The following is a 14,702-nucleotide window of genomic DNA, read 5'->3' as shown; positions in this document are numbered from 1 at the left end:
TCATCTCATTCACCCTGAGTGGTGAAGCCACCATATGATATTTACAGCCAATATACTCTCTTTTGATACAGGCAGCTCTGGGTCTGCTTGAGTTACATCACCCTGTTGCTGCTCTATATCTGTGCTGTGCTCTTATCTGAGGTGGCCTTGCTGCCACCAGCACTCATTCTTTCTGCAACGACATTCTCCCCTGCTCTCCTCTCACTGTTCTCAGCCTCCTGAATTGCAGCATACACACCATTCATTCTTTGCCATGATTTCCTCACAGAACCATGTGTTTCTCTGCAAGCATTAAGCAGTCCCCACAGACACCTGGGTATTTAATCCCTGTTTGATCTACAGTGCAAACACAAGGCCGATTTGGCCAGCAGTTTGTTCCCAAGTTGTCCCTGACAAGGAAGGTCACTTTATGTAGACCAGATAAACTGTCTTACAAACAGCCTGCTGAATGCTGGAGATCAGTTCCCAACCTCAACCTGCCTTTACAACATTACTCTCCACCACCACCTAAATCTTTTCCTCAGAGGCAATTACCAAGAGTTTGGAAGCAGGGTCATGGCAAACGAAATAAAAAGAATGATGGAGAGATGCAATACCTTTGATTAGGGGAAGCCTCCTGCCCTGGTTTTGAGGTGTGCAGCACATAAAACTTGGATGTACCTTGTACAGCAGCACTGTTAGAGGAGTTGCAGGCTGAATCACTTGGAGCATGGCTTGCAGCAGGGCTTTCTTTCCCCAATACTTAGCAGCTGTCCTGGAACTGGATGTGGGGAAAAGCTGCAAAGGAACAACAGGGAGGACAGAAAGCAGCTACTCCCCATTTTCCGCAGGTTCTAATGAGCATTTGCATTTTTGTCTTCCAGAAGCAGATGTGAAACCCAGCCTGTTTTTAGGAAAATTTGGCACTCTCTTACGAAGCAAAACAACACTTTCTCTTCTCAACAGCCATTTTTATTGCTTTTGACAATACACCACTGGAGGAAAAAAGAAGTAATTTTCTGCTCTTCTTTAGCTTCTTTCTTTAAGTAAATTCCTTGGGACTATTGAAAAAAGGTGAATGGTTAACTTTACATCTAAGCTGACAACACAAGTAAACAGAGTTGGAAATTCCCCAAAGCAGGCTACTCATATTAGAATAGCACCACAAAACTGCCCAAGTAACCACTCTGTGGAGTAATTAACTGATATTTGCATGGAGAACAAGTTCTTACAGCCATAGCTAACAAGATGGAAAGTCTGTCTCAAGATGACTTAGCAGAGGCTCAGGCTTGAAAGTGACAGCAATGTTTAGTTCAAGACAACAATTATCAATAAAAATCTTTCCACTCATTCCAATGGACTTTGACGAAGGTCCCTCACACATGCACACACACACACAAATCTTTCAAAACAGCCAGAAACAGTGTCCTGAATCATGCCTTTGACTCCCAGCTCCTGCCACAATACAGCCTTCATCTACAAAACAAACATACATGGGTTTAACAATGAAGAATAACTTTCCTTCATTTGACACATTCTGTAAAGTGCTACGTTTCTAAATTATACTCAGCTAAAATGATATATCAATCTAGTATTTTAAATACAATAAATATAGAATGAGCTGCGTGCAACTGCACTTGCAAGTTTTGTTCTTGTTTTAGTAGACGCACTAAATTTAGTAATCAAAATAGCCTCCAATAGTGCTCCATGAAAAACTAGTAAGAAGTTATAACTGAAATCACATTCTTCAAAGATACCCCACATACTTATCCTGTCCACACTGCATAGATAAGCATGGTGTTCCTGTGAGCATATGGAGAAAAGAAAAATAAGGAAGCTGAGAATTACCTAACAATAAAAAACAAAACCATATGAGTTAATGCTACGTAACCTCTCATAAACAGTCTGTTTTCTACATTTCATCTTGGTGCATACAACCCAGTTCTACTTTTCTCCATATTAAAAAACTCTTCTAGGAAGAACATCTTGCAAGATATGGGTTCATTCATCTTCATCTTGTACTGTTTCACTGCAAAGTGGAAAAGATTCTTGAACAAACTGCCTACACATTGGACACTGCTGAAAATACTTGATGCAGCCATCACACAAGCACGTGTGCCGGCAGGGTAGGAGTACCCAGTTCACTGTGCCATTCTGGCAAACAACACAGTCTTTACTGTTTTCTTCATGCAATTCTGGTTCATCTTCAGCCAGTCCAGCCCTTTCTAGTAAGCTTCTGTCAGTGCTTCTCTCACCAGGAGATGTGTCGCTTGAAGATGCTGCAGTACTATTTGCAGACATGAAGAGTTGCTAAAATACACATATACACAAACATTTAGAAGCCAATAAACTTTTCCCTGATAGCTGACAATACACATACACATGATGCAAGTTCCACTGGGTCAGATTGACTGGTTTCCACTGGGTCAAGTAGTGCCAGACACTCTTCCCCTATGTCCTGACAGTTACCTGGCCTTCAGGTAAAGATAGTTCAGAATCACAAGATTACATAAAACACTGGGAAAATATTAAGGATAAGTCATCAAATCTCAGCTAAACCAAATCAATGTACATGCACAAACTTTGACAGGACTGTCCAGGTTTTGAAACCCAGCTCAGGTTTCTGTTTCTGGTATACTGTTCTCTGTGCCTAGAGCAACGCTTCTATCCATTCCTACCAAAAATATATCCCCCCAGCTGTTAAATCTACTTCACTCAACCCATTCCACTCTTGCTCACATTACAATCCCCTACTCCTTTTTGTCATATTTTATGTGAAGTGCAAATTCTTCTGGGTGTGATAACTTAATAAAGCCGGTAAACTACCATGCAGCCAAAGGTGCCTGTGGAGAATACACTACACAACTACACAGCGTGCAGCTGCACAGTTATTTCCGTTCAGCTGAAGTGTGTTTTTACAATGGAAACCATACACTTTGGATGAGGTTTATATGTACATATAAATATATTTATATAAATGAGTATACATAAATTTTACTTATAAATAAATGAGAAGGTTTAAGGGGATCAACAGGGAAGTTTACCTGGATAATATATCTGCAAAAAATGGCCAGGACAGACATGTCTTTGGACAAATCTATTTCTGAATGAATGCTAATCAACTCAATTGAATTAAGTTGGCCCAATTGCTAGCTTATCAATACCATATATTATTTTTATTATGAGTGATAAAAAAGTGGATTGCACAAAATCAAAAAAGTGGATTGCATAGAATCGTATCATCAACTGCCTGACAGACACAGGAGAAACATGCTCCCACAGGAAGCATAGATAAGGGAAACTGGACTGGAATAACAAGACCATTGGTTTGATTTTTACTGGTTTGGGCTAGGCCTAAGTTTTGTTTGTGTTTGTTTGTGTTTGTCCTAAGTTTTGTGCATGTGTTGCAGTAAAAATACATTAAAAAAAAACCCAAAACCAACAAAACAATCCAAAAAGAGTTTCTTCTTCACCTTTCCCAACTGAAGGGCAGTAGAGAAGAAATTCTGAGAGACTAGGAAGCAGGTAGCATGTTCTGGAGACAGAAAGCATTCAACAGCTAGTTAATTTCTTCCTACTGCTTTAATAAGCAGTCATGACCTAGGTTGCCTAGACTAGAATCAAGTAATTTCTCCAGGAAATCTTTAATATTGTCATATAAAATATTTCTGGTCAGTACTTTTGCTGAAATTACTTAACTGATCATTTTAGCTATTATCCAGTTCTTTGCTTGACAATAAAAGTCATACACTAATTTAGGTTCCTGAAAGCCTACACAAGCTAAACTTAACACTGTCACCCGAATGAAACAACACACAGTATGAGGCTTACCTTCAGCTCATGGTATTGACCTTGAGCTAGAAGTAGATACTGATACAGTATTCTGCAGGGAAGTCTGTAGCTGTCATCAGGAATGTGAATTACAGCTACCATTGAGATCTACGAACAAAAGAAAAAAGGTATGTTTAATAACTTTCCTTTTCCTTATATGATTGATATAAAACAGTTGGTTTGAAAGACTGCGTACTTTGTTACAACCTCTTGACCTGCTTATTTCCTTAGACAATGCGGACTTGAACAATGTTGACTTCAAACACAGCTTTAAAAAAAATAGAAAATATACAGGACATGGCACAAGACAGCACTTTGTGGCACTTCAGTTTTCTGCCCTTGTTCTCCATGGAGCCTTTTTATGGCCAGTTTACAGCAGAGACCACATCTGACTGTTCTCACCTAATGCAATCATACCCGACACTGAAAATGTATCTAAGCACATGCACTCCTGAAGGTAAGTGCTCACTCAGCTGAGGTAGAGCTGCTTACACAATCACGGATGTGCCATGGAAGAAAAAAATATTTCAACCACAAGAACCAGCTCCTACACTCCTCTTTCCACTCCACTAACTCATGATGAGCTCCTCCTACATGGGAGAGAAGTTGACAAACTGCAAGGAGTTTCCTACAGCAACCGAGCCCCAAGTGAGTGCAGGCATTTAGGTTCCATACAATGTCTGCAGACACATCCTGGGCTGTCTTCAAGACAAGAAATGACCCTGTCCACTGAGCTCCAAGTGAGTAATTAGAGGGGAACATGTAAAAAACAAAGTTTTCTCTACTTTCTCTCACTTCCCTCACAAACACAGACCAGTTTTTTTCACTCTTAAAAGTGTTTAGAAGTGTCCCTGATTGGCTTCTAAAATGAGTAGGCAAAAGACAAATTTCACTGGAAAGGATTATGAAAGGATCCTGTGGACTGACTTTAGAGTCATTTTTCTGAAAGTAAAAGCACTCCAAGCTTGCATGCTGTGCCTAATACCCCTCACCCTGCCCAAATTACATAACAGCCTCTAAAAATGAGGAGAAAAAGAAAGTGATATTCAATATTATTGTAGTTCCCAGAAGCTGTCAAAAGAGAAATGAAATAAAGAAAAAAGCTGTTTTGTTTAAAAAAAGAAAAACCAAGGAAATTAAAGGCAAATCAGACTTGCACTTCAAAATCCACATATGCCTAATTACATGCACAGTTTCAATATATGTACCTACACATATGTATTTATACTAACTGAATTTACTATTCTTTGGCAATAAGGTCTTTTTTTCTAAATCACAATGTGTCAAACCCACTCCAAAACAAACAACCCCACACCACTACTAGCTTAGTTTTCAAACCTGAAAGCCATTAAATCTGCATTAAAATGACAGCTTCTGTCTTTTGATAGTAAGATCTCAAAAGTTAACAGTTTGCAGTGTATTTGTATTATGTCATTCCACCACAAATGCTTTCTCAATGACAACACGTGCTCAATTCTTAGTTTGTTCAGACACCTAGGAAACTGTTAAACTCTGAATGGGATCACTGCCTAATACAACCATCTCGATCTTCAAGTTGTTGATTCCTCTGTTACCCTGTAGTACAGAAACATATACAGTGATACTATGATCCAGTAGAAATGCTATGCTGTTTGATTATAGAGCCCCTTCCTCTTCAGGACGAGGTATTTTCTCTCTCTGTAAGCATTTGTACACCATAATCAAGTTACTTCTCCATCTTCTGTTTTTTACCCAGGCCTGAGATCTAAGTCTTCTTCCACTTCACCCCTGCCAGTCTTCAGATAATTTCTGTAACTCTTATATATGGTCATGCTGATTTCTGGAGCTAGAGGAAAATTAAGGCACAAAATCAAATAGGTATGATCTAGCCACAAGTACGGTTCGGATGAAAATTAGTCTCTCCAGAAAAGAGCTACTGGAACACCATCCATAGTGATGGACACAGACACACAAAATAATTAAAGATGGAGCTTGATGCACTGATGTGAGAATAATGCAGTAATATCATACTGGTCACAGTTGCAAAGATCCCTTTCCACACCGTATTTATATTTTAAAAGTTTGCTTTTACAACAAGAGATGCGATTCTGACATTTGTCTGGCAAGGAGTTCAGGTAGAGTTACTTCTTTGACCATATTAACAGATTCTACTCATGCTCCTTTTCCCCAAAACCAGAGGAAAAATACCTTCCCCACTCTCCTTTCATCCCTTTCTTCTATGTTAAGCAACAAAAGAGGTGTTACAAATTCATGTCCATACTGATGTCAAACACGTGGCAAATAGCTGGGGCATGTGGGAGTGTCTCAAGTGGGGACAGGAGGGAGGGAGGCAGTCCTAAGGTTAAGTGACAAGGAGCCAAGGACAGGCACCACTTGGAAAAGAACTAGTTTTCTTAGGCACCGGTGTGATCACAATTTCCAAATGAATGTATGGAAAAGTGTTTAGTGGATTTAGGCAAATTGCTTCCTAGTTCATTTGTATTATTGTTCAAGCAGTCAGTGCTATTAGATTATCAAGCAAATGAAAAGATGGGAGAGAAAAATGTGTCTCAAATCATTCTAAAAAGAATCAATTTAGTGTTTAGAAAGGCTATTGAACTGATGTGACAAAGCTGAAGCTGCTTTAACTAAGAGATTAGGAGGAGACCTTTCAGGGGAGCAGAGTATCCCATATCAGTCCACTGCAAGACCTTCACGCCTTCCTGTAAACACCCTGGAGCTGGCTACTGTGAAACACACAGAAATACTACAGAATTGGGCTGTGGCAGAAAAGTAACTTCTATATTCCTAACAGCCAAGCCAGCAGTCAGCTCACATATCTGTACCAGACACACACACAAAAAAATCCTCTCACTTTGCCAACAGCAATCCAGAAGACTCTATCAGTGCAAGAACTCCACCACAGGTTTATGCGATCAGAAAAATGGGAGTAATAGTTTACTAACCTACCACAACCCCAGTTCATCTGACTACAGGGCTTACCACAGAGAACTTTGCTGAGATAAGCTTTCTGAAAATCATAAGCATCTTTTGAATGGCACACGCATTTTATATATAGCAATTATCTTTGCTCTTCTGCCATGCTCCCATGGAGTCACAGGTGACAAGGCTAGGGACCAAATTCTAGGGGACAGAGAAAGGACATTGTTTTATTCAAGCCTATTTCCTGAAACATTCAGAACTTAAACATACTGACCCTAAAATATATCCTTATATTACTTACAATATCATATATTTCTCTGTCTTCTTCATCTGCTAACGTCAGCAATGCTACCAAGGGATAGCGAGATCTAGGCACAGGGCCAAAATCAACAACTTGAGCATCTTCTGGTAACTGACAATGTGTTTCTTCCTTGTCATTTTTTTTAATGCTTAGTAGGTGTCAAGGAAAACAATCAGTGTTACTGCAATTGTAGACAAATGTGACGTTTGCACAAAGAATATTTGTCATCGTATTTGTTCATAAATATGTTGTGCCAAGAACTGCTGAATGTTCACAAGTCTTAGCACTCCCTGTGCCAATGAAACAGCATTTTGTCAAAACAATTGCAAAAAAGGATACAAGTACTGTTGTCGATAGAGGTATTCGCTGTACAGAGCATCCTCTAATGCCTGAGGAGTCTTTATTCTGAAGCAGTAGACATGTTTCTGCAATGCTTTGTGGAGTTTTTGAACACTGCAGCCCCAGTAGCATGTAAGAATACAGTCTTCCAGACAGTCTGGTGTCAGTATTACACCCTCTTGTAGAAAGAAGATAAGGATTTCATTAACCCACCTATGTGCAGGAATTCTGGAATTGCTAAGTGTAGGTTCTTACAGAGCAGCAAGCAGAAAACAACTTCAGTGCCCCAGATTTTTATCATTATAACCTAATCTTCTCAGAATTCAGACCAGGTTTAGTGCTATGAAAGTCAATGGAGATGTGGAAGTGGGTGCAAGGAAACAAAATGGCTGATTAAGCTAACAAAAGTAGCACATGCATTTTGTGAAGGATAAATGTTAACTTCTGGTAACATTTTACATACTCACTGGCAGACCCATGAGTACAATCCCTAGTCCAAAGTCCATTCCCTCCTTAGATAATGGTATTAATTGGATCACCAGCCTACAACACTCTGTGGTCTCAAATAATAAGGTCCTTTTGATTGTACAGAGGGAGGATAAACAGAGGATCTGTGTGCTTCATTTCTCTTGTAAAAATCAAACACCCAACCCATTAACTTCTAATCACTTACTGCACATACAGGAGCAGAGCTCTTGAAAAGTCCCACAAAATTCAAGAGCCCAAACCTCTTGAAAAACCCAAATTACCCGAAGACTACATCGCTGGATTTCTTGTTTGGGGTTTGTTGGGCTTTTTTGATGTAGACAGAGGGGTAAAACTGCTGCAGCCCTTTTCTCATTCACAGGAAGGCTCCACATCCGTGATGGCAGAAGAAGCCAATGCAAGTCAGCCTTGTTTACTACTCCCCAGTGATGCAGAAGGGCATGAATTTCACTTCCTATGTGGGCCATTTCACGGATGTTAGGAACTACCTCAAACCCTGATCCAAACAGATATTTAAATTCAGTTTCCACCAAAACACAGATAGAAAGAGGAGATTTGTTTTTAAAGTAAAGTAGCGCACTTCCACTGGAGACTGGGACTTAGACTTTAGTGGCTGGCATATATGCTGTAATAAAATCTATACAGTTCAACAATTCTGTAAAGTTTACCAGCTACCGCAGGCGTTTTTGTAATCTACAAATGGTTTTGCTACTTAGAAATCTGTTACAGTAGGAAGTGTTTCATTAATAAGAATTAAACTCTGTTTAAATAGCCAAAAATTTTACTTTTAAAACCACCACATTTATAAATGGTGTAAAAATTATTTCTGTTGTAATGATGGACAGAAGCATGTTTCTGAGCAATTTTGATAAAGTAAAAGGCAGAGAGCAAGAAAACAGAAAGTACTAAGTTCAGGAACCCAAACTGACAAAAATCAAGCACATCAGAAATCCACTGACTTGTTACAGAAGCCGTAGCAGGATGAAGGATTTCTAACCCAAAAGGATTCTTCACTTGTCTCATCTGCTTTTTCAACATTCTTGTACTGCATTCTGTTTCTTCTGAGTTTCTCAGAATAACAGGAACACCCAACCCAGACCTATGAGACACAAAACAAGAACAAGTGGGTTAAGTATTAGTGTTGACACATTTGAATTTTTCTTCACTCTAAATAGCAAGCAGCACAACATCTGTCAGGATGCAAACGTAACACGGGCTGCCAATCTGACTTCAGCTTTCCGTGGCAGAAGGTAGGAGTCTTCACAGTGATACAGAAGATCTCTAAAAGGGGAATACTTTACTCTTGCCGCTCCAGAAAGGGAGAAAATAAATGAGAATGGTCAATGCCCTCTAGTGGTAAACTGTTAGCGAGTACTTTCTCCCAGTTGACATTCTTGCGCACCCTTTTTTACAGGATCCCCGGCACAAAAATTACTGCTTGCAAAGATGGAACAACCTTAATCGATCGGGTGCTCAAATGGAAGAGTAAATCATTCAGCTCTAAAATATCTCTCTAGCTGTAGCTACAGCCAGCAAGACTGAGATCCTGATTTCCCATGTAAACCTCAATTACAATATGCTGATACTGAATCAAAGGCTGTAAAGCCTCTACTTTGAGCAAGAAACCAAGTGCAAAACAGCTAAATCAAAGCTGAGACACTACGACCCCTTCAAAGCCAAACCTAGCATACTAACCCAAGTGGTATTCTTACCCTGAAAGGATAACAAAGAAAAGGTTTAAAAGTTTAAACACCCTATGAATAAAAATAAAAGTCAAAGAAAGTGAGGAAGAATATTTTGGGATGATTTTTGACGCCAATTAAAACCCCCAAGATTTTCATATTACCTGGGGCTTCTAAAAGAACCATTACGTAAGGTCAGGATCTAGAAAAACAAGCTCCACAACAGACTTCCTTTTACATGTAGCTAAATATAATTCTTAGAAATAACTTTCAATAACCAAAAGTTGATTAGAGAAACTGTCCCAGATATGCTATAAGAAGATTACTTTGGAGACTGAAGAGATTCCTTAATTGCATTAATCCCGTCCTGTCTCCTTAGTAAGGTAACAGGGAGAGGCTATGGGAGGCTTCTGTCAGTGCATTTTAGAAAACAGTTATTAAGTAGCTGAGGCTGTACTTTCCTGAATTTGTGCTTTTGTTGCTGCCACATGTACTATTGACATGACAACCTGTTTAATGGCTTTGAATTTTGGTTTAGGCAGCCATCAGAATATTGGGTGCTGGAAAACACCAAATGGCACAAAGCATTGGCTCTTCTCCACATCAACTGTTTCTGTTTAATATACTGAAATAGCAGCTATTACAGTAAGATGGGTCTTATATCAATAACTCAAGCTGAAAAGGGCACTACCAACTTGAATGTAATCAGTTTGAAACTGCTAAAGTAATTTTGTGTACAATACAGCTCTGAGCCAAACAGACAATTATGTGCTTAACTACTACTTTTCCCTGGTTTTAAAATCTTTTCCAACTCGTGTGCATCAAAAGCAGATGAAAAAAGCAGAGCTTTTACTGACACCGGGCTCTTTTCTATTGATTCATGTCAGAGAGGTGCCTTTGCAAGACTAACTGGGAAAAACATCAGTCAAAAGTGATTTTCAAGTTGAGGAAACTACTTCAGGAAAAAAATTTGCAAATCCATTCTCAATAGCAAGAACCTGTTCCTGGCAGTCTAACAAATATTTGCCTTTACCATTTAACATCTTGTGTGCCGGAGTGTCACAGATACAACACGGAGAAAAGAGATTGGGCTGGCAGAAAATACTCTATACTAATTACTCCATCTTTGAGAAATGCCTTTGTTTTGCTAGACTTTGATAGAAACATTTTGCATTTCTTCAATGATATAATATAGGACACTCAGCCATATTCGGTTTGGGCACACGGAGGGTCAAATCTCTCTGATGCAAGTAAAACCAGCCACACTGACTTCCCTGAGACTGTAATGAAACACACCAGTTAAACATCTTACAAAGAAACCAGGTGCAGCAGCTGTTTCACTTATTCAATATCCAAAACTCAGTGGAGCTAATCTCTCCTACTGCACATAAAGATGCCTCCTGTTTTATACCATCTGGCTGATTCTGAAGTAAAACCCCTGTTCTTTGGAAACTTTCTTCGCTGGTTAAAAGCAACAGGATAATCACCATGAAAAGCAGCCACAGAAAAGAGCCTCTAGTACAGTTTTAGCAGCAGCTGAAGGCAAAAAGGCCTCTCTGTTCAACAATAAGGTACAGTGTTGCTGTAAAATTTTTAAGGTAGTATTGAGCATATGAAGGATGAATATAGTTTTCATTTTATGATCCTGGTCTCTCAGCCAGGATCTTTAGCTGTTATAGAGGAAAACTAATTTCTTCAGAACAATGTTAGTTTATAAAAGGCAGGAGCTTCCAACAGTTCTGTTCATGGGTTAATTTCCCCAAAGAGCAGTCTGGACTTCAAACAGGTGCTGAGCCTCCAGTTCCTCCTTATAATTCATCCACAGCTAAAAGATGATGCACAGGACTGTCTTCAGCTAATTTAAATTCCACGTCATTCCTATATACCCAGAGCATCTATTGGACTGGCTCTAGGTTACTGCAGTAGGTAGTTTACCTGTGCAGTAACCTACCCAGACTCTCTGAGCAAAGCCACAGGTATCCAGAGCTGGCCATAAAAACAGCCACTCATCAAACCAGTGCAGAATTTTGCAAATAAAACCATCAACATTCCCAAGCAGCTGGTGGTTTTCAGGCTGACTGACACCACCACAAACATATCTGTAAAACAAACTGACAATTGATGCTGAAATGATGGGGGAAAAAATGTCATTACAACAATATATTATGTATTATGTACTTATAACGCACCATATGCATTTATAGTACTCTCTGTAGCAAATAAAGGATCAAGTTGTTTTCACGAGTAAGTTCTAGAGCACTTAAACCATGACTGCAACTGCAGACACAATGAGGTTGCTTCAAAGCTATTGGTCATATGGCTACGGTAAGGTAGAGTTCAAAGGCAGCAGCAATCACCTCTGAGCAACTGGCTACATATTCACAGATAAGTATGTGCTGAGCTCCTGACTACTGGTTCTACTTGACTAACAGTTCCTTAACAAACTAGTTTGTAGACAGTTTGTATATATTTACATAAATTTCAGTAATACCTAGTATAGATACATCTAGAATCTCTGATCCGGAAATAAAAATGCCTCTGGACAGTCCTCTGCACACCCTCTGGCCCAAAATACATCAATGGACATATGTAAGGATCAGATGTAAGGAACTTCTGACATTTTACAGTTGGGAATTGCAAAGCAAGCCCTCAGTGATATGGTTTAGTGGTGGTCTTGGCAGTCCTAGGGTAATGGTTGGACTTGATGATCTTAAAGGTCTTTTCGAACTTAGCTGATTCTGTGTTTGAAGCAGGTTCTCAGCCATCACATTTAATTCAACACACTGTTTTCCTTGATATACAGAAATAGAGTGCTGGCAGCTTCTTTCTTAAATAGGGGTAGGAATATTCCCAACAGCCTCATCTGGACCAGAAAACAGAGGAGACCAGATACAGCTTGTCACGCATGGCTCTGTCCACTGAAAGTCCACTGCAATGGATCTGGCAGTGCTGGGTTAATAGCTGGACTCAATGATCTTAAAGGTCTTTTCCAACCTAAATGATTCTGCGTTTCTGTAAAAAAAATATTAAATTGATAAACGGATCACTGGTTTGGGATATATATGCAGGAGATTTATTTGAATCATGATTCAGTATCATTTTTTGGTAAAGACAGTATTTTTGAAGAACTGATGAAGCAAAAAAGTGGATGGCAATGTAATACCATGAGTGTGCAGTAGGACACAGAGAGAGCATTATGAAAGGATTTCTTTAACTTTTTCTCCAAGTAAATAATGAGGTGGAGCTTCCTCCATCAAAAAAATAAGACCAGTTGCCTTCACTACCACTTGCCGAGCAGTAGGGGAGGCAATGCAAAAGAGGAACGAAAACTTTCCACGAAACATATCTGAAAGATCAAAAGATATGCTTTATTCCCACTGAAAGCAACGGATGGCATATGTTTGAGCCAATGGCAGCTAACAAAGTGATGTAAACAAGGCAAAGAGTTTACACTGAATGAAAAGTCAAGCAGAGTATTTGTAAGCTGCCAAAAGAACAAACAGCTACAGCTAAAACATCTCTAATTCAAAGAGAAACAATGGATGGAAAACACTGAAGCACAGCACTACAAATATTAATGTTGAGCTAATGAGAGGAAACAAAATAACTCAATTTTATTCTCTCCAGAAGCTACACAAGTGTAGCGTATCCACAGTTCCTACACAAAATATTTTGATTGCTAATCAATGCCCTGCACTGGCAAGTATCAGTATTTACATCTACAGATGCTCCTGAGTTGGCAGGAAGGCAGACAGAACAGTGCTATCTATGACAGACACGCAGGGACCTGCTTCTGAAAAAGGCAGCAGTGACATCTTTGCTGAATCCTCGCAAACACAAGTAGAATGTCTTCCACTTGTGGCCCCTTTATATACTTTAGCAGATCAGTTATTTAAGGCTCCTCTTCATCCCAATCCCAGCACCCTGTTACGTAAACACCCCCTTCTCCCCCAACAGCAGAACAGGCTGGTGCCCCATCAGCAGTCCTGGGTACTCTCATACCTCAGTAACAGCCCTGCCTTAAAGCCTGTCAGATTTAGCTGCTACTCGGCCTGACACTAGTCATCTTACTCAATATCTGCCCATTTTATTTACGATCAAGATTTGTTTATCTCCAACACTGCCAAACTTTTCCCCTGAAGGAACTCTCCCTGACCCCCACCCCCATGCTCAGGGTCAGGCCCTCTCCTGGCCACCGTGTTTCCTGACAGCTCTCATTCTCTTCTCCTGCCCGAGCAGCCCCTCTTCTTCCCCTATGTTCAGTACTAGCCCTCCTTATCAGCCCTCCTTCAACGCAGCCCCGCTCCCCGGCCTCTGATAAGCCCCACACACCCATCCCCACTGCCAGCCCCGACGCTGTGGCACCCCACAGACACCCCACATCCTGGAGCTCATTCCCCAAGGGGTACCAGCTCCTATTACCCCTCTCCTACGCCTTGCCACCTCAATGCACGGACAGACCTCCGCGGCCAAAGCCCATCGCCCCAGACAGGTATCCACAGCCAGGACCGGCCCCATAGGGACCGCCGCGGCCGGCCGCCCCGCCGACTCACCATGCCAGCACCAGGCCGCTGGTGACCAGGAAGCAGACGAACACCACGGTGATGTAAAAGAGCGGCGAGTACTCATAGAGTGTGACAAGGAACACAGCGGCCATTGAGACAGGCCAGGCCGAGGCGCCCGCCCCACAACAGAACGCTCCGGCTTGCGAGTCGGGCGCATGCGCGGCGGCGGGGGGAAGCCGTTGCCTTCGTCTTGCCCGGAGATGGGCGGTGCTGCTGGCCCCTGCCGGCGTTCCCTGCCTGCGGAGGCACAAATCGTTAGAGGAGCAAGAGAAGGGCTATGTGCCGTCCGGCACCACCACCTTAATCGCCCCAGGCCTTGACGCGGCAAGCCCGGGCTTGCAAACTGATCTGGGTGAGGATGGGGTAGTGCCAAATGCTGAAACACCCGCTGAAAATGTGCAATTGTATCTTGTGGAGCCAGCATTTAAGTCGTTAATTATCAAGAGGTTGTATTGGACACTTGAAGTATTGACTACATTTTCATTCTCTTTGAATGAGCCAAGCAACGATACTCTCAGTTCTCACTGACACAGGATTGCCAAGAATCACAGAATGGTTTGGGTTAGAGGGACCTTAAAGCTCATACAGTTCCAACGG

The 14,702-nt window shown here is 40.9% G+C and overlaps 1 protein-coding gene across 1 annotated transcript; it reads right to left on the bottom strand.

Annotated features, from left to right (window-relative positions):
- Positions 1-929: 929 nt before the first annotated feature.
- CGRRF1 (cell growth regulator with ring finger domain 1) lies at positions 930-14,319 on the bottom strand. Its single transcript, XM_065685538.1, has 6 exons — positions 14,094-14,319; positions 8,818-8,957; positions 7,373-7,550; positions 7,034-7,181; positions 3,811-3,918; positions 930-2,289 (listed from the first exon to the last, which is right to left on the bottom strand). The coding sequence occupies exons 1-6, from the start codon at positions 14,195-14,197 to the stop codon at positions 1,981-1,983; spliced, it is 987 nt and encodes a 328-aa protein (XP_065541610.1). The 5' UTR covers positions 14,198-14,319; the 3' UTR covers positions 930-1,980.
- Positions 14,320-14,702: the final 383 nt, after the last annotated feature.

This window comes from Lathamus discolor, chromosome 6, assembly GCF_037157495.1.
Source record: "Lathamus discolor isolate bLatDis1 chromosome 6, bLatDis1.hap1, whole genome shotgun sequence".
Lineage (NCBI taxonomy): Eukaryota > Metazoa > Chordata > Aves > Psittaciformes > Psittacidae > Lathamus > Lathamus discolor.
This window is presented reverse-complemented; position numbering and strand designations above follow the sequence as displayed.

Excerpts from the sequence above, each read along its gene's own strand:
- CGRRF1 (XM_065685538.1), bottom strand. The coding sequence starts at position 14,197 with ATGGCCGCTGTGTTCCTTGTCACACTCTATGAGTACTCGCCGCTCTTT. Across the intron at positions 8,958-14,093 it reads AGCGGCCTGGTGCTGGCATG|GTCTGGGTTGGGTGTTCCTG; the intron begins GTGAGTCGGCGG and ends TGTGTCTCATAG. Across the intron at positions 2,290-3,810 it reads GTCAATACCATGAGCTGAAG|CAACTCTTCATGTCTGCAAA; the intron begins GTAAGCCTCATA and ends TGTGTATTTTAG.